Raw genomic sequence first — 19,434 nt, 5'->3', positions numbered from 1 at the left:
ATTAATAGATTTAAGTAAGATAATTTATATTTAATTAATTCATGATACAATATTGATTTTATTTTAATTAAATCTAAATGAATAATTATTTGTGCCAATTCTTTAGGGATTTTCTTTGTAAAAAGCGCCCTCTACTTAGATTCAATAATTCATAGAAAGTGATAAACGTCAATTTCTTAGTTGTGTAGAATTGCGCAAAAGTTTTTATTATTAAAATCAACGTAAATAAAACCCGTAAAAATGGGTAAAGGATTCAATAATTACATGTGTAAAAAGTTCTTCCATCCCGCATCGCGAGATAACCTGAAAAGGGTATGGATGGCAGAGCAGAAGGCGGAGGCCTATAAAAAGAAACAAGAAGAGCTTCGACAGCAATATGAAAAAGAACAGGACCTCCACGATAATAAAGCGATGCTTAGTAAAGAAAGCAAAGACAAACTAAGTATAAGTTTTATGTATGAACCACCCCCTGGAGCTAGAAAGGAACGAGAACGTGAAGATAACGAACCCGAATATAAATTTGAATGGCAAAGAAAATATAATGCGCCTCGCGAAAGTTATTGCAAAGGAGATCAAGAAATTCGCGATCAACCATTTGGGATTCAAGTACGAAATGTTAGGTGTATTAAATGTCACAAATGGGGACACATTAACACTGACAAAGAGTGTCCTATGTATAGTTTATCGATGAGTGCAGCAAGATCTTTAGAAGCTGGTCCAATATTAGATCAAAAATCATTAGTACAACAAATGTTGGACGACGGACTTGCTTTAAAAAAACAGCACATAAACACATCAGAATCAAAACGACACGATTTGTTGTTAAGTGATGATGAAAATGATGATATCGATATAAAATTTATTAAATCTTTAAATAACGATCAAAAATTGCTTTTATTAGAAAAGTTATTAAAGATAGAAAAAGATAAGAAAAAGAAGAAGAAAAGGCGAAGAGCTTCGACGTCATCTTCATCATCATCAGATAGTAAAGAGGAAAGCCAAAGGAAACGCAAAAAAATTAAAAATGGGAAAAAGAAGAATAAGAGTGAGAAGGTGAAAAGGAATAAGAGGAAAACTGATTCAAATAGTCACGAATCACCAAAGAAGAAATCACGAAGGTCTCCTTCGAGTGATTCCTCAAGTTCTGATAGTAGTACTGGGGAGGAGAGACAAGGAAGAAGAAGTCGTAGCAGGGAGAGACATGGTGATCATAAAAAGAAGGAAAAAAGTAGGGATAGAAGAGAAAGATATACAAGTGGTGAAAGGAGATATCAATCTAGGCATTAATTTATTAACAAGATGTAAATGTTCTTTTTTTGTAATTAATAATAATAATCAAAGTTGAAATAAAAAAGTATATGAGGTATCTAATCTTTCAATTTTACTATAGTTCGTTTTTTTTTTCTATAATACTTATCAATGTAAATTTTTTAGGGTTTCTGTTGGTATTATCTAGGACCCTTATAAAATGTATGTTGTTTTCCTGATTTTTAGTAACATTATCAGTAACTAAATAGTTGAGGTTAAAATACTAGGTAATCAATTTTTAGATAAATACGATTTTAACGAATTACATATTTATTGTAAAAACGTGCTACAAAGTAATTAAATAGAACAAAACACCTTTTCTAGGTAAATAAATGGCAAATAAATCCCACAACATTTTTTATGCACCGTTTCTTTTTGAATAACGAAAACTCAAACGTCAGTATGACATATCTATTTCAAAACATGATAAAACAAAACTCCCTGTTAATTTTTCCAACTTTACAACAATTTGACAGGTATTATAGAAAAAAAATTAACTATACTTAAGATCTGCCAGACCAGTGTTTCCTAACATGGGCAATATCGCCCCCTAGGGGGAAATTATTTCATTAATAGTTTTTATATTTCTATTTTGCTTTATTGCTTTCCTGTGACCGGTCAAAAGTACACCATAACACATTCTGTATATGAATGCTTGAAACCCTATTTTGATCAAAATCGAATTCCTTAAAAAAACAATTTGTGCAACAAATGGTGCTTCTGTAATGATAGGACGTGGAGAAGTTTTGAATTAAAGAACACTATGTACTGCTACTTTAGTTCCTTCATTATTGGGTCAAGACTAGAAGTGTGCTTGATAAACGAAAATATTATATTCCTTATAACCTCCTTCATTTTTCTAAATTGAAAAAGTCAAAAAGATTAGCTCGTCAAAATATTGGTTGTATCTCTTGATTTTTGCTTATCAACATCATCGCGCATAATCTGGTTAGCTTAGTCTTTGTCTAATCCAATCCAGGTCGGTATGTTTTCATTACATATTCCTTCCAATCCGCTGATGCTGTGGACGTTATGTCTCGAATTAAGACTAGTAGTTTATCACGTAAACCAGCATCTTTATCGATTTCAGAATGTTCTAAGGATATTATTGTATTACATGTGTGTCTAATATGACTATATAATTATGAATAAGATCTTTTTTATAAAGTGTTATGATCTCAGCGAGTTGTAATTTAAACTTTGAGTTCTAGCATAACTCAGTTTCTGCTGTTTTAAGTCATAATCTTTTGTAATGTTTTCCAAATCATAGTAAAATTCTACCATAGTTAAATAAGTGCTAAATCATCAGCACTCAGTTTCTCTTCTTAAATGGGTTATTCTTATATTTTTCATCATCATTGGTTCTATAACCCTGGAAGCGTCTTGACCTGCTTAAGGATTTTCTTTCATTCTTCCCTATTACGCGTTACCGTTCTCAAATTTCTCACATCCCCCTCCACCTGGTCCATATATATCTCGTCTAAACTCCTTCCTACCGGTGTTTGTCTAACTATTTGTTTCGTTGGTTCCACCTTCTTCATCTGCTCCACATGTGCTATCCAGTCTTCCAATTTTTATAGTTGTCACTATATCCGGTTCCTTGTATTCTTGGTACAGTTTATGGTTAGAACGCCACTGTCCCTGTTCTTGGATTTCTTCATATATGTGGCTAAGTATATATCTTCCTTTCAAACGTTCCCGAAATCTTTCATCAGCTTGTGTCATTACCTAGGTCTCCGGACCATACATTATCACTGGTCTAATGAGTGTATTATAAGTTTTGCTGTTTGTTTTCTTGATGAATATGTTTGATTTCAAGTGCTTACGCAGCCCATTTCTGATTGCTCAGATACATTCTTCTTTTTATTTTTGTACTTGTGTCATTTTTGTTTGTTACTAATGACTCCAGGTATACAAAACTATCAACACACTTAATATTATAACCATATATTTTTAAATGTTGGGGTAGTTACAATCATACACATATATTTTCTCAACATTTGTATTTAGAGCCAGTTCCTTTGCTGCGTTTGTCTCTCTTAGTTCTACCTATGATGTCCACATCATCGGTATATACTAGTAGTATTTGTACACTCTTATTTATAATTGTCCCTCTTTTGTTAATACCTACTTGTCTTATAGCTTTTTCTAGCACTGTTAAATAAAAGGGTTAGGTTGGCGAGGTTGATAATGGATCTCCTTGTCGCAACTCCGTATACATCTGTTGTAAACGGGTACTCGCCCAACCTGTAGTCGTTAGAAACTTACCGACTTAAACTTTTGATAGTTTACTGATAAAAATAGGTTTAGTACTTTCTGCTTTTGTTATAAAGCTCAGTACTTATTCTTCACTTTCTTAGCCGCGATTTAGCCAAGAATTAATCATCACTGTTTTTAGATGAATTTGAACGGACTTGATACCGACCTGCCATTATATACCTACTGTTTTTTCTAGAACAACTGTTAAATTATTGTAAAGTTGGTAAGATAAACAGGGAATTTTAATTATATGCTTTAAAATTGACGTTTGAACTTTCAACATTCAAAAATACATAATTCAGTTTTCGATTTTATAATAATTATATTAAATAACTGAAATTTGATACCTAATTGTTTACTTTCATTGGTTGTAGCACTTTTTTACAGTAAATTTATTCTTCGTTAAAATCGTATTTCAAAACTGTTCTTAATTTCTTAACCTCAATTATATAATTACCAAAAATGTCACCCTAGGTAATACCAACAGAAACCCTAAAAAATTTGATTTTGACAGCTACTCTAGAAAAAGAAAATTACCATCAAGATGGGCATTATCTGCTAGTTTTTTTGAATTTTTTGAGCGGTTGTGGCTCAAAATTAGCAATTATGTATTCAGATAAGTAAACAAAATTATCTAACATTCATATTTTTACAACCACGTCTTCAAAATGTACGAAGAATAAATGGTCAGCACCCGACGTGAAAAGGGGTGAAAGTAATAATATGTGCTATAAAATATGCAAAATCCGTATTCGAACACCCTCCGAAATATTAGAAAATCATGATTTGCTCAAAAATGATAGTAGAAATTTCCAACATTTTTGATAATTTATTTCACTTAGAAGAGTAAAAGCAAAAGTAGATATATTAGTTATCTCTGCAGTTCGACAACCGAACGGTAAAGGACATTTTAATCACAATTGACAGCAAAAACCGTATTCAAACAGTACAAAGTTTAATAATGACTAAGAAAATTATATTTTTGGAATAACACAAATACTTTGCTGGATGCCTGCTTGCTTAACAACAGCACTTAGACACCTTGGCATCGATTTCGCTAATTTACTGGTTAATTGAGGTGGTATTTTAGTCCATTCTGTTTTCAACGCTATTTTTGTAAGTCGATTACGTTTCTAAAACCGTTAAATTTCAATTTCTTCTTGAATATTGACAATAGGATCAAGATCTGGGCTTTGTGATAGTGTTTTGAGGTGTTCTGAACAGTTGTACACGATCCAAAGTTCAGAATATAGCGCGGTATGCTTCGAATGATTATCCTGTTGAAACATAAAATCTCGTAAACATCCCAATTTTTCTGCATATTGCTCAACTTTTTTTTTAATGTTTATACATCCCTTCGCAGTTAATATTCCATCTATAAAATGAAGTTTTCGGACTCCTGTCGCAAAAAAACATCCCCATATCATCACCAAACTTCCACCACTTGTGCTTTGCATTTATTAAGCATACGTATGAATGATTTTCTAACAGTATACCGACTTTTAAAATCAAGTTTTCTTTCCAAGTTAATTCAACTGACTTTAAAATTATTTGTAAAAACCAGTGCTTAACAATCAAAATGGGGACAAAACACGATTAAAAATCTTGTATAACAGCAGTTATCTACACAAAAATACAATCTTGCGACCTGTTCGAATACAGTTTTTCCTGTTAAGTGTTAATAAAATGCTCTTTCGCGTACAGTTGTTCAACTGAATAGGTAACCAAGACATCCACTTTTGCTTTTACTCTTCTAAGTGAAATAAATCCTTAACAATATTTGAAATTTGTACTACCATTTTTGAATAATTCATGATTTTCTAATTTTTCGGTGGATGTTCGAATACGGAATTTGCATATTGTATGTATTTGTCACATTAATTGTTGATTGCTCACAAATTATTCATCTCTGCATGAATGATTTAACCGAAATTTGACCCCTGACAATTAGCGGAATTGAATCGATGATAAACGGAGTTGCGCTCCCCCGTGTTCTATTAATTTGTGGTCACAGTCAATCAACAACATGTAGATAACAATATTTCTTGGTAGATTGAGATGTTTTTCATCTCATTTCAGTTTTTCGAAGGAATCGGTATCTAGAAATTGGTTTCCTATTCATCATTAGCATCTACTAGTTCTAAAGATATAAACAGTTGTTTCTTCCTATAAAAGTCTTTAACATAAAACTGCGTCTAAAGTTAAAATCATCTTTCCTAATTTATGCAAATTGACTCTAAAAACCCGATTTGTTCGAGAAAAACATTTCGAAATCAATATACTATCATTTCAATTCTATAATGGAATAATTTTTATAATTTGCTAAATTGAGAACGTAAAATAAATTCCGATAACAAATCTTTATGGGCTTTAATTTAAGGATTTCAAAAAAATATCCCTCTAAAAAACGCATTGCAAAACGCCATTACAAAACCAACCGTATGGTATTACATGAATCAACGATTACTTTAAAAGTTAATCTTTTCACGTGATTTAAAACGACGCAAACTCCATTTAATTGAATCGAGTTCGTTTAATTATTTATTGCCACCGAATAAAACAGACTGACTAATCATTAAGTAACGTTGTCTTGTGTCGTTAAAAATTGGTCGACATCGCCGTCACACGCAGTTTATATGATGACCATGAATGACGTTTAACACCCAAATTTCGTACCAAAGTGCAAATTTTATTCAATCTAAAAATAATAGTTGTTTTTGTGAATTATGTTATGATGAGTATTTTTGGAAAATTTAACTCGATATTATATCACGATACCGATCAAGATGTCGAAACGAATTTATTCGATTCTTTCAAAGATAAATTACGAAATCTACTACTTGCGATGACATCTACAGTTATCGTTACCGAAGTAACGATTTTTAATTGGTTGGGATTGGGTGAAGATGATTTTTTTGGAAATCTTAATGTGCCACCTGCAGGTGGGTGAAGAAGACATATTTTTGTGGACTTAAAATATCGGTGAAGTTTGTATTTTGTGTATATAGATATTAAATTTGTTAAGAAAAAATCGATGTTTGCTTTAAAAATGTATTTGGGTTAATACTTTTAACCTTGATTTTATCGTGATTATATTAAAAATAAAATAAGGTTTTAAAATAACCAAAAAGAAAATCCTTTTGAAAATGTTTATTAACCACAAAAAATAAAGTCGTCTTTTCTTTTTCTTTAGGAAGGGGCTAATACACAGTATAAAAGGAAATAAGAAAAAAAAGTAGTACTTAGCTAAATCTTAAATCATAAACTTAGCAAAATAACGCGTAAATAAAAAGTAAAAACACTTTTAGTATTTTTGTTTTTGCGAGCAGTACATGTAAAATCGTACAATTTAATATAATTATTACATTTACATATATCACATGTGCGTGTATCCTTACATTACATATACCTTTTCGACTTTTTTATACGAGTATATCTCCTTAGTTTTAGGACAAATCACTTGACCATTATTTTCGGTAGCCATTTGTTCTAAAGCCTATAAAAGAAAATGTTTTATTTTTTAATTAAAAATGAAGTTTTTACGTACTTGTTCTCCGTATACAAAACCATTTGGTAGCATCATGGGTTGATTATTTTCATTTAATGGCAAACCACTAATATGACAGTAAAGTCTTGATTGCGAACAATGCGCAAAAGGAAGATTTTCAGCCAATTTATTTAAATAGTCATGACAAACTGGACAACTTGGGTTACGATTTTCACAATTTTCTGTGTAACACTGAGTATATATTCCGTTAAGGAAATATTTAATACATCAAAAAATTTAAATCAATTATCATAAGATTCATTCAGTAATGGTTAAAAGATTATCATAACGTCAGCAACGAGTTTTAAACCAACTCAGTTTCAACTTTTAAGTTTCTGCACTTATTTTTACCTAGCACAAAATAAACATTAGTAGATACATTACTTGGGAACTTTTATGTCTTATAATGGAATTTTAATCTTTATTTTTGATCCCTTACTGCAAACTAAGATAGCAAGATATGTTTAAATGTTCTTGCACATTTTGTAAATAATAACAGAGGGTTAATTCTGTTTCACAAAAGTATCTTTACCGTGATTGAAGAAACTTCATCTATTATATTTTCTAGACAGTGTTCCCAAACACAGATCTGAGGTAAAATAACGAAGAAATTAAGATGAATTAACTATAGAAGAGCAGGATTGAAGAAGGATTGAACGACGGGGAGACGTTTCGGGGAAGATATCTCAATAACTGATTCGGCGTGAGATAAAAAGCATTTTGAAGGCAACTTAATTAATATTCAACATGTGAAGATCTTTCTTTCAAATCATCAAACTACAACATAATAATTATTTAAATACAACTATGAATTTCGATAATCGATAATATTATATTGAAATTAATCAAAGTTTAAGATGTCGTATCTCAAGAACCAATTGAGATATCTTAACAAGATACGAAGCATTTTGAAGCAAATTTCATTGGAAATTAATGGGTGGAAGGTTATTTCTTCAAATCGTTAAATCCAGGTGTTATAATTTTTTGAATTCAACTCTTCATAATCATCATATTAAAACTTTAAAAATCATATATCTCAATAACTGATTGAGATATGGGCGTGTAATAAAAAGCATTTTGAAGGCAACTTAATTAATATTCAACATGTTGAAGATCTTTATTTCAAATCTTCAAACTGCAACGTCATAATTTTTTAAATGCAACTATGAATTTCGAGAATCAAAGAATTTTATAATGACATTTATCAAAGTTTAAAATGTCGTATTTCAAGAACCAATTTAGATATCTTAACGAGATATGAAGCAATTTGAAGCAAATTTTATTGGTAATTAATGTGTTGAAGATCATTTTTTTAAATCTAGGTGTTATAATTTTTTGAAGTTAACTCTTCATAATCATCATATTAAAACTTTAAAAATCATATATCTCAATAACTGACTGAGATATCGGCATGTAATAAAAAGCATTTTGAAGGCAACTTAATTAATATTCAACATGTTGAAGATCTTTATTTCAGATCTTCAAACTACAACGTCATAATTTCTTGAATACAACTATGAATTTCGAGAATCGAAGAATTTTATATTGACATTAATCAATATTTAAAATGTTGTATCTCAAGAACCAATCGAGGTATCTTAACGAGATATGAAGCATTTTGAAGCAAATTTTATTGGTAATTAATGGGTCCAAGATCATTTCTTCAAATCTTTAAATCTAGGTGTTATAATTTTTTGAATTCAACTCTTCATAATTATCATATTAAATCTTTAAAAATCATATATCTCAATAACTGATTGAGATCTCGGCGTGTGATAAAAAGCATTTTGAAGTCAACTTAATTAATATTTAACATGTTGAAGATCTTCCTTTCAAATCTTCATACAACAGCGTCAAAATTTTTTAAATACAACTATGAATTTCGATAATCGAAGAATTATAATATTGATATTAATCAAAGTTGAAAATGTTGTATCTCAAGAATCAATAGAGATATCTTAACAAGGTATGAAGCATTTTGAAGCAAATTTTATTGGTAATTAATGGGTTAAAGATCGTTTCTATAAACGTTTAAATATAGGTGTTATATTTTTTTTAATTCAACTCTTCATAATCATCATATTAAATCTTTAAAAATCATATATCTCAATAACTCATTGAGATATCGGTCTGAGATAAAAAGCATTTTGAAGGCAACTTAATTAACATTCAACATGTTGAAGATCTTTGTTTCAAATCTTCAAACTACAACGTTATAATTTTTTAAATACAACTACGAATTTCGATAATCGAAGAATTTTATATTGACATTAATCAAAGTTTAAAATGTCGTATCTCAAGAACCAATTGAGATATCCTGATAAGATACGAAGGATTTTGAAGCATATTTTATTGGTAATTAATGGGTTAAAGATCGTTTCTATAAACGTTTAAATATAGATGTTATAATTTTTTTAATTCAACTCTTCATAATTATCATATTAAATCTTTAAAAATCATATATCTCAATAACTGATTGAGATATCGGCGTGTGATAAAAAGCATTTTGAAGTCAACTTAATTAATATTTAACATATCAAGAAGATCTTTGAAGATCTTTCTTTCAAATCTTCATACAACAGCGTCATATTTTTTTAAATACTACTATGAAGTTCGATAATCGAAGAATTATATATTGACATTAATCAAAGTTTAAAATGTCGTATCTCAAGAACCAATTTAGATATCTTAACGAGATATGATGCAATTTGAAGCAAATTTTATTGGTAATTAATGGGTTGAAGATCATTTCTTCAAATCTTTAAATGTAGGTGTTATAATTTTTTGAATTCAACTCTTCATAATCATCATATTAAATCTTTAAAAATCATATATCTCAACAACTAACTGAGATATCGGCGTGTAATAAAAAGCATTTTGAAAGCAATTTAATTAATATTCAACATGTTGAAGATCTTTCCTTCAAACTGCAACGTCATAATTTTTTAAATACAACTACGAATTTCGATAATCGAAGAATTTTATATTGACATTAATCAAAGTTTAAAATGTCGTATCTCAAGAACCAATTGAGATATCCTAATAAGATACGAAGCATTTTGAAGCAAATTTCATTGGTAATTAATGGGTTGAAGGTCATGTCTTCAAATCTTTAAATCTTGGTGTTATAATTCTTTGAAATCAACTCTTCATAATCATCATACTAACTCTTTAAAAGTCATATATCTCAATAACTGATTGAGATATCAGCGTGAGATAAAAAGCATTTTGAAGGCAACTTAATTAATATTTAACATGTTAAAGATTTTTCCTTCAAACTGCAACTCTCTTAGGTTAGATACGCATATGGCGCCCAAGCCGCGGCGTCCAGGTTATATATTTGTATAATTTTTGAACACTGTAAACAATATCTTTAAAAATTAAATTTTGAAAGTGATAAATATAATCTAAAAATAAGACGTTTGTAATTTCTTTCGTAAAAAATCGATTTGTAGTAAACTAATGGACACTGTTTACCATAAATAGACAGAAAAAATGTGTGTTGTATCGAATTTCAGTATTTCTTGTACCAAATTTATTGGCTATAAACTTTAGTGCCTATTATTTTTTTATGTCTATCCATGTATATTGATTTTATCTGCCAAAATTTAAAAATACTATTTGTATAGAGCTCTCAAAGAGATGGGAATAAATTTTGACTTTCAACAAACAGTATTTTTATTTAATAAAAATTAATTATCTAAATGTTAGGTTCAATTAAAAAACAAAGAAAGTTAGATAGCTTTGTAACCAATACTCAATGAATCTTAATAAAAAATTATCATAATTAAATGTAAAAAAGGATATGGTGTTTTTAATGCAGATAATCCAGCTTGTAAAGTAACTGTAAATACCGATTGACTGGCCAATTGGAACAACCTATAATTTTCTTGTCTGAATTGTTCTATAAGCGTATCCCATCGTGATTCAGCAAAGAGAGCTTTATATGGAGCAATTGCTAACAAAACAAATCATCTTAAAATTCCAAGGAGAACCCAATATAATAATAAAAACAATCATACTTGTATTCACAGAAAACGCTAACAAAGCCATTACTTGTTGAATAGATTGTAAATGTTCGTCTTCGAAGCTGTGAAAATGTTTCCGAGAGTGTTTAATAGCGTCCATTCGTCTATCTGACCTAATCAATTCGACAAATTCTTGAACACGCAAGTTAAATTCCAAATTCGATTTTAATTTTCTAAGTTTTGAACGGTTATCATGACACCAAGATAAACATTTTGCCGTTTGACGATTTGCCAAAGATTTTTCTACTTCCCGAGATGTTAAGAAAATATCTAAATAAAATAATTCTAAATCTCTATCTTAAAAATCACAGGAAAAAAATGACTCACCAATATTAGTTAAATCTTTAACATTAGATCTTTCAGCTAAAGTAATAGCGGCATTATAATAACCATTTCTCAAAAAATACTCCACAACCATACGATCCAACCTCTTGCTTTTCCATTGATTAAGAGCTCCCTGTGATACCATTCCATTTGAAGATAACGAAACATGTTCTTTTAAATGTTCAATTCTCCTCTTGCAAACATTGGTAGCTTGAGATTCCTCTGAGATACTTTCTTCGGCTTTACGCTTTAAAACCTGCAACTTCTCAACCATACCTCCTAAAAGCTTAGATATATCCTTCGCTTTAACAGCTTCACCACCAAGATCTTTTTCGATATCTGCAGCGACTTGGTTAACGTGTGCCACCTCTCGATCGAGCGTCTTCTGCGCCGTACGGAATTTTTTATTTAAGATTTCGTATGGAACCTGCGAAAGCAAATTACAATGGTCGATTAGGGTTATTCGTTCAAAGGGTTTTATGGGAGGTTTAAACGACCTTCAAGGTGGGATGTTCAAGCGCTTTAACGTCTGCCATTTTGTCGAACGGCCGTTCGTTTTGGTTCTACGGCGATCGCGCGCGCGACAAAGGGAATTACAAAAACATAAATACAGATGACTGCATCTGTAGCTGAACAGCTGATTTTCTTTACAAAACGGGTGATTACGAACGACGGATTGACGTTTACGAACGATATCTAACGAACGGTATCTAAATTAATTACAGAAAACGTTATTTCGTTTATAGGAAATTGTAAATTTGAATTTAAATACAATCATTTTTTATTTGACGTTTAAAACGTCACTTTGACGTTTCGTTATGCGTCAATTTTGACGTTTAATAAATAGGTTTAAAAAATATAATTTTTGGAATTAATTTAAATTAAATGTTTTATAATTAATTATCTTAGAAATATTTTTTTTTCATTTTATCGTGTATTTGAAATATTATGACTATGAAATATGAAACCACTTTTTATACCCTCATTTGAACCATAAACATTTCTTTGAAATCATAATATGACCTAACGTTCTTATCAATTGACGTACACAGTACTAAATAAAATGCGTATTTAAGCCTAACCATAAAGTTTTCTTCGTAAATATTCAACTTAAAGTACTCAAAATCATCAAAGTGTTCTATCCCTTTTTTTTAGCATTCATACATAATTAGGGATTCTGGTTTTGAAGAAGGTTCAACCCCTTCTTATCCTTAAACGATAAAACCGGTATCCTAAATCTTCTAGAAATTTTCAATAAGAGTGTACACACTCTAGACGGTATTATTGTAACCCTTGAACCTTTGAAGATATCAGTTTCTCGACGACGTTTTTCAAAAAATTGGTGGGGCGCTTCCCATGCGGATCTTGCATGGGTTTAAAATAGTCGGATGTAAGGAACGGTCGCGAGGTGGTTTTAAGTGAGACGGTCAAGATTTTTAACGTGAAAAAGATATAAATGAAAATATAGAAATTAAAAATGATCTTGATAAATAGTACTTTATTTTTAAACACATTAATGATGGTGACCAACGAAACTGTTATTCAATCGAGTTATGGTCAAGATGAACTTACCACATACAACAACTACCTGTTGACTGTTGGGGAAGGTACTTTATAGGTTTGCACAAAAGTTTTTGGCACAACTATTTTAATTTAAAAACATTTTAGATGCCCCAAAACCGAAGTGTTTTGGGAGTTATGGCTGTTTTGATTTAAGTGATCCTTGGACAAGTAATTTTAGACCAGAAAGTCGTTTTCCGGAGCCTCTATTGAAAGTATGTGATGAAGTAAATTTGTGTTAAGATTATAAATTTATATAATTCTTAGGTTCACCCTCGTTTTGCGTTGTATACAAGAAGGAATTCTGTTGTACCTATTTATTTAGATATGTATGAGGTTTTTTTAGATTCTGATGCTAATATGGATCTTGAATTACCATTATATGTACTTATCCACGGATTTACTGATAATGGTAAAAAGCATTGGGTATGAAACGTTTTATATTTTGATTATGCCTTAATTTTTTTTTAATTATTTTTTAGATATTAAGTTTAAAAGATAAACTACTTGTTAGAGAAAAATGTAACATTATTATTGTTGATTGGGGCAATGCTTCAAATCCACCTTATCCTCAAGCAGTTGCCAATATTCGTTTAATTGGTGCTGTAACTGCTCATTTACTTGAAGCACTTTATGGAGAAGATGAGCATGGTTTTGATAGAGTACATTGTATTGGGCACTCTTTAGGTGCACATATGTGTGGATATATCGGTTATCAATTAAAAAAGGTAACAATTTAATATGTTACAACAACACAAAATCAGATATTTTTTTATTGAAAGGATTTTGGATTTACAATGGGAAGAATAACCGGAATGGATCCTGCTGGTCCTCATTTTTCAAACACTCAACCACCAGTTCGTTTAGACAAATCAGCAGCAAAATATGTCGATATCATTCATACAGATGCAGGAGATTTTACTAGTTTAGCATTTGGAATACAAGAAGCAATTGGTCACGTTGATTTTTATGTAAATGGAGGTTATGATCAACCTGGTTGTAGAAAAACGTTTTCTGATTTTGCCAGTACAAATGGTTTAGTATTGGGTGCACAAAAATTTATGGCTTGTAATCATGTGAGAAGTCACGAAATCTTTATAGATAGCATTAATATGAATCCATCTTGCCCGTATTTAACAATTTCATGTGATTCATATGAGGTATTTTATTTTTTATTCAATTGTAAAATGTATATCTAATTAATTTTTTGTATTTTAGGCATTTATGAATGGGACATGTTTTAAATGTGGTTATAAAAACCAACATTGCATTACTTTTGGCATAAATAGTTATCAAAGTTATTTAAGGCATTTAAAAAATCCACATTTTAAGCGTCAAGTGAATCATACACAGTTTTTTATGACAACTCCTAAATCTCCTTATTGCAGTAAGTTAATTTAACTTTTATGGTGTCTACATATCACAACCTTAATTATTTGTTATCTGAATTGTATTCTGACATAACCTTTATTTGATTTTATCTTACATTTAAGTTTTACTTCTCATTGACATAACAGTCTTGTAAGTTGTACCAGTTACAACTATTATTGACTCTCACTGGATTGATAAATTATGTTCTGTTGCATTTGACTTGTATCACATCCAACCTCAAAAAAACACTTGTTGCTGCATTATTCTCTTATATACAAAGAAATTTAAAGCAATAATAGATCTTAATCGATCTAGGGCGATAATATGGGTGGTATTTGCTAGTTTTTATTGATGGAGAATTATTATCAATACATTTACGCAGGTTGTCATAAAAAATACAGTAAACTGGCATCTTTTTGACCATCTAGCGCAATTGACAACAATTGTTCTTGAATATAAAACTGAAAAGAACAAACATACAAAAATAAGACTAATAAATAAAGGAACAACAGAACATTTCATAAGTAAATTAAGAATAAAAAAGAAAACATGTACTATCAACACTAAAATGAATTCAGATGACTTAAGAAAGATGAAAAACACTTTAGATGCTATCTACACAATAGCTGAAGTAATGAAAGAAAAGAAATACAAAGAATTGTATCAAATAAAAAAACGTGAGTTGAGAAGATTGATATTATTATATATTATACAAAAAAAGAAGCTTATAAACAATTTATGAAGAATTCACATAATAAAATAACTGCTGCCTGGAATATAGTGAAGTAAGAAACTGGAAAAACAAGGCGCAAGAAAGAAAATAGTTCTCTTCTGGACGCAAATGAATAAATTTTTTGTAAACAGTGGTAAAACTCAAACTATCAATATGGAAATAAAAGATCCTATTGGGCTTGAGCAAATTGAAGAAGAAGAAGGAATGAAACTAGAAGAAATTGGAGAAGAAGAAGTGGAAAAGATAATTAAAAACTTGAATAAGACAAATTCAAAAGATGTTTACAGGATGACAACAAAACTAATTCAGAACATAGAACCAACAATAAGAGAAGTATTATGTATATTATTAAACAAATGCTTGAGAGAGGGAACTTTTCCAAATGAATTAAAGTATGTTAGAGTCATCCCCATTCAAAAACCAGGTGATCCAAATGATAAAAGCAAATATAGACCAATGTCAATAGTACCAATAATGTCAAAAGTTTTCGAAACTATAATAAAAAACAGAATCATGAAACAAATAACGGAAAAGAAATTAATAACAAAGTATCAACAGAAAAAATCAACAATGACAGCACTTCTTACAGTAATTCAAACCATAGTAGCTGCTTTTGATATGCAACGTTACACGCATGTTCAGAGTATAAAACAATATCAAGTATATCAAAAGTATATATACTTTTTCATTAAATTTTTAACGTGGCTTGTATTTTTCGTCCATTTTACAAACAGTTTTCAATTTTAAATTGTTTAATTCTAATTTGTATAAAAGTCACCCCGACCTCATATGAGGACGTTAGGTAGTAGTATGGTAGGATTCAAAACTGCCTTTCTCGGTGCACATAGTTTTTTTACAGAAAAAAAATTCTTGGTGTCTTGGGCTAGAAATGTATTTTATAAGGTTTAGAACCACCTTCGCTACAAGTGGTATTCCCTTGAAATCTTCGGTTTCATTATGTTTTTTACCACAGTACACATAAAACCCATAGCAATTAGTAAGAAGCCCAGAAGAGCTACTTATCATCCAGTTTTTGTATCCCAATCTTACAGGTTTATTTCTTATAAATTGTTTTGCAGGATTGTGACCAAAATATTTCACCACAGATTCATCTATTGATATCTGCTTATGGAGCAACCCCACTTGCAAAAATTTTCAATAATTTTATTCATGAACGGTCGAATTATATACATACTATCTTGGGAGCTTCCTATTTGGGTGTTGTCTGTTAAATGTAAAAATTTTACTGCTTATGGAGCAACCCCACTTGCAAAAATTTTCAATAATTTTATTCATGAACGGTCGAATTATATACATACTATCTTGGGAGCTTCCTATTTGGGTGTTGTCTGTTAAATGTAAAAATTTTACATTATAGACAATAGTATATTAAAAAACAAATTTCGTAAGACACGCTTGAAATGCACGAATTCAAGTTGAAAAACGAGTGGCGAAGCCACGAGTTTTTTAATGAATGAGTGATTTAAATCTTATGAAACGTGTTTTTATGCTATTTTTTGCAATTCGCGTTTTTATACTTTTTTTTAACAAAAATAAAGTAAATTTTGGCAATGTAGGGAAATAGGTATGTAGCAGTTGGTAAGACCGGAACACTTGAAAATAGAAACTTTGAATTGACAATTAGAAACTGTCAAAACACAAAATATATTCACCTGAAAAAAATGTTTGATGTACACCTCCCAAAATAAGAGAAATTGCTCAGAGTCAATGTCCTCATCATTGTGGACTTTGTATTCGATGCTAAGAACGTGTTTAAACATCCATAGACAAAAATTGTCACATTGACAACAAGAAAAATTAATGACCCAATGTCACCAACTTGAACTGGTTCCATAAAATGTTACTAAAATCTCATTACAGCATCGGATGCTGTAAGGAGTCTCATTACAGCACCCGTTTGAGTACTGTTATAGCTTCCATTACCGTAGCGAATTACAAAAAGTACATTCCCAAGTCTTCATCTGTTGACTAATAAAACCGCTCTTGAGGTAATTTGTGATATCTTGTGAACAGCAAAATTGCTATAAATGTTAGCATTTTTTGCGGCTGTTTTGTGCTGATTTCTGCTGGTTTAACTCTTTCCTCCATTTTTTGGTCCACTAGAGTATTGCATTTCCGGCTGTTTATAGTTTTCCAGTGGATAACTCCTGAACTTGCAACTCTGGTATTGCACCAATATATAGCAGATACAGAGTAGAACCCAGTACAGTGCCTTGACGGACTCCCTCCTTCTATGCCTTTTAAGTCCGAGTGTTCATCTTCTTGTTTAACTCTGAAGAGCGTATTCGAGATGTACGATATTAATATCTATACGTGTTGCTTTTGAAGGCATTTTGTTTCGTTTGTGTAACAAACTTTGTCAAAGGCTTGTGCAACATCTAGGAAGGCTGCAGAGCAGACTTTATTTTCTTCCAATGTCCGTTCAATAGTATCGGTTATACTATACATTTGGTCTATTGTTGAGTATTTTTGCCTAAATCCAAATGGATACTTTGGAAATAGGTTATTAGTTGACAATTAATAACCTGATTGGCATCGTAATAATTCTGTCCATTAGAAATGTTTCAAAAATTTGGCAAAGCAATAAATTTTTCAAATTGGTTTGTACCCATTTTAGTCATTGAAATTCAGCATACTTTTTTTGCTAAATGACCTATAGGTTTTTCTACATGGTCATTTGCATCGATTTCATTAGTGATTTCAACGGTAGCAGGAATATCTTTTGGGGTAAAATAGGGTCGTTAAGGTCAATCGATTAGAAAGACCGTCTTTCAAAAAATCGATAATCTAAATTAAATTAGATGGATTAGTAACGTTTTCACGTTCGAAAATTGTTTAATTTTTAAAAATATAGGGCCAATCAATCTTAAAAAACTTTCGAATAAGCCAATAAGAAAAATATTTAACGGCCCTATTTGTATCAACCATAACATCATCATCGCGATCTTCGACATCCAAGATTGTCCAACTTTGCAGGAAGAGCACATAATTCAATTACCGCAGAATCATCTTGTAGCACAATATCATCTACGGCTTGCTCCAAACGTTCAAAAGTTTTACATCCATAAAACATTTTCGGATCCATAACTTCACTATCGTTACAGCCTTTATAATAAAAAATATAAGGACCAGGTCCGAGATATCTCGGAACATACTATATGTATTTGCATGTATTTGAAAAACAATTGGTCCTTAGGGGGTTAGAGAAAGTTCTGCTATCAATGCTTCCGAACTTTTATTAAACTCAATAAAAAAAAATCTAAATGTCGTAGTCGAGTTTTTGCACGATTATTTGGTTAATATGCGAGAAAGAAGTATTTTAAAATTAATTAAAACAATTTTTTTAGAGTCACATTATAAAATATCAATCTACGTTTCATCACACGAAGAAAGTAAAGCACATGGAGGCGAAATAGGAACTTTATTATTTACGATGCACACCACTGTAGATGGAAGTGGAAAAAAATCGGATAAAATTTCTTTGGATAAGGAACATTATCACGAACCCGGCGGTAATTATACCTACGTTATCCCCGGCGATGGTTTAAAAAATTTAAAAGCTGTTGAAGTTGAATGGAATTATAACACAAATTTTATTAACCCATTAACTTGGAGGATTATGGCTACTCCGAGGATTTATATCGATAAAATTGAAGTAGAAGCTTTAGAATCAGGAGAGAGGTAAATTAAAAATCATTTAAATACATTTATTAATAATATTTTTTTAGAATTACAGTTTGTCCAAAAGATCAAAAACCTTTAATTAATTCGGATTCACAAATATTATTAAAATCCTATTGTTCTAATACTTAAAAAGTATTGTTAAAAAAATTTGTTATTAGGTTTATAATAATCAATGCAATTAATTTTATAAATAATTATTAATTTAATAAATACAAGAAAACATCTTAATTTCTTCTTATATCATCTAAATGTAGCTGTTTCGCTTCAAAATTATCAAACTTATCCATCGTTTTAATACTAAGCATAGCATTAATACCAAAAAATAATCCAAACACAAAAAGAACCCCAACAATTAACGAAGCTGCCGTCGTCGGAGTTATATAATTAGTACACTCAGCAGCAGGGGAAAATGAACCTCCTTCACAATTCGGTTGTATTTGTATCCCGTGAAAAATAACTTCCATATGATTGTCTAAATCTCGAAATCGGATATCGTAGCTACAATGAAACGAAAAATTATTTTTCATTACTATGTTTATGTTCGATAATAAATAATTATCTCCATTTGCATCTGCAAGTTTCGTTGTTACCATATTCCA

The 19,434-nt window shown here is 30.5% G+C and overlaps 3 protein-coding genes across 3 annotated transcripts; 2 read left to right on the top strand and 1 right to left on the bottom strand.

Annotated features, from left to right (window-relative positions):
• Positions 1–135: 135 nt before the first annotated feature.
• Positions 136–1,366, top strand: LOC111421115 (corepressor interacting with RBPJ 1). Its single transcript, XM_023054252.2, has one exon. The coding sequence runs from the start codon at positions 241–243 to the stop codon at positions 1,285–1,287; it is 1,047 nt and encodes a 348-aa protein (XP_022910020.1). The 5' UTR covers positions 136–240; the 3' UTR covers positions 1,288–1,366.
• A 5,336-nt stretch (positions 1,367–6,702) lies between these two features.
• On the bottom strand, positions 6,703–12,086 carry LOC111421085 (E3 ubiquitin-protein transferase Katazuke). Its single transcript, XM_023054216.2, has 6 exons — positions 11,964–12,086; positions 11,470–11,893; positions 11,137–11,412; positions 10,922–11,072; positions 7,115–7,310; positions 6,703–7,063 (listed from the first exon to the last, which is right to left on the bottom strand). Exons 1-6 carry the CDS (start codon positions 12,000–12,002, stop codon positions 6,962–6,964), a joined length of 1,188 nt encoding a protein of 395 aa, XP_022909984.1. The 5' UTR covers positions 12,003–12,086; the 3' UTR covers positions 6,703–6,961.
• A 483-nt stretch (positions 12,087–12,569) lies between these two features.
• LOC111421125 (pancreatic triacylglycerol lipase) lies at positions 12,570–19,063 on the top strand. The gene is made up of 8 exons (XM_023054265.2): positions 12,570–13,073; positions 13,135–13,241; positions 13,294–13,452; positions 13,509–13,754; positions 13,809–14,186; positions 14,245–14,413; positions 18,499–18,832; positions 18,880–19,063. Exons 1-8 carry the CDS (start codon positions 12,944–12,946, stop codon positions 18,962–18,964), a joined length of 1,608 nt encoding a protein of 535 aa, XP_022910033.2. The 5' UTR covers positions 12,570–12,943; the 3' UTR covers positions 18,965–19,063.
• The last annotated feature ends 371 nt before the right edge of the window (positions 19,064–19,434 follow it).

The sequence above is a fragment of the Onthophagus taurus genome, chromosome 1 (genome assembly GCF_036711975.1).
Source record: "Onthophagus taurus isolate NC chromosome 1, IU_Otau_3.0, whole genome shotgun sequence".
Classification (NCBI taxonomy): domain Eukaryota; kingdom Metazoa; phylum Arthropoda; class Insecta; order Coleoptera; family Scarabaeidae; genus Onthophagus; species Onthophagus taurus.
Note: the sequence above shows the minus strand (reverse complement) of the source record. Positions and strands in the feature narration are given on the sequence as shown.

Coding starts and splice junctions, on each gene's coding strand:
- LOC111421085 (XM_023054216.2), bottom strand. CDS start 12,002: ATGGCAGACGTTAAAGCGCTTGAACATCCCACCTTGAAG. Junction 11,894..11,963: donor TTGAACATCCCACCTTGAAG/GTCGTTTAAACC, acceptor TTGCTTTCGCAG/GTTCCATACGAAATCTTAAA. Junction 7,064..7,114: donor GTTTTGTATACGGAGAACAA/GTACGTAAAAAC, acceptor TTTCTTTTATAG/GCTTTAGAACAAATGGCTAC.
- LOC111421115 (XM_023054252.2), top strand. CDS start 241: ATGGGTAAAGGATTCAATAATTACATGTGTAAAAAGTTCTTCCATCCC.
- LOC111421125 (XM_023054265.2), top strand. CDS start 12,944: ATGATCTTGATAAATAGTACTTTATTTTTAAACACATTAATGATGGTG. Junction 13,242..13,293: donor TTCCGGAGCCTCTATTGAAA/GTATGTGATGAA, acceptor TATAATTCTTAG/GTTCACCCTCGTTTTGCGTT. Junction 13,453..13,508: donor ATAATGGTAAAAAGCATTGG/GTATGAAACGTT, acceptor ATTATTTTTTAG/ATATTAAGTTTAAAAGATAA.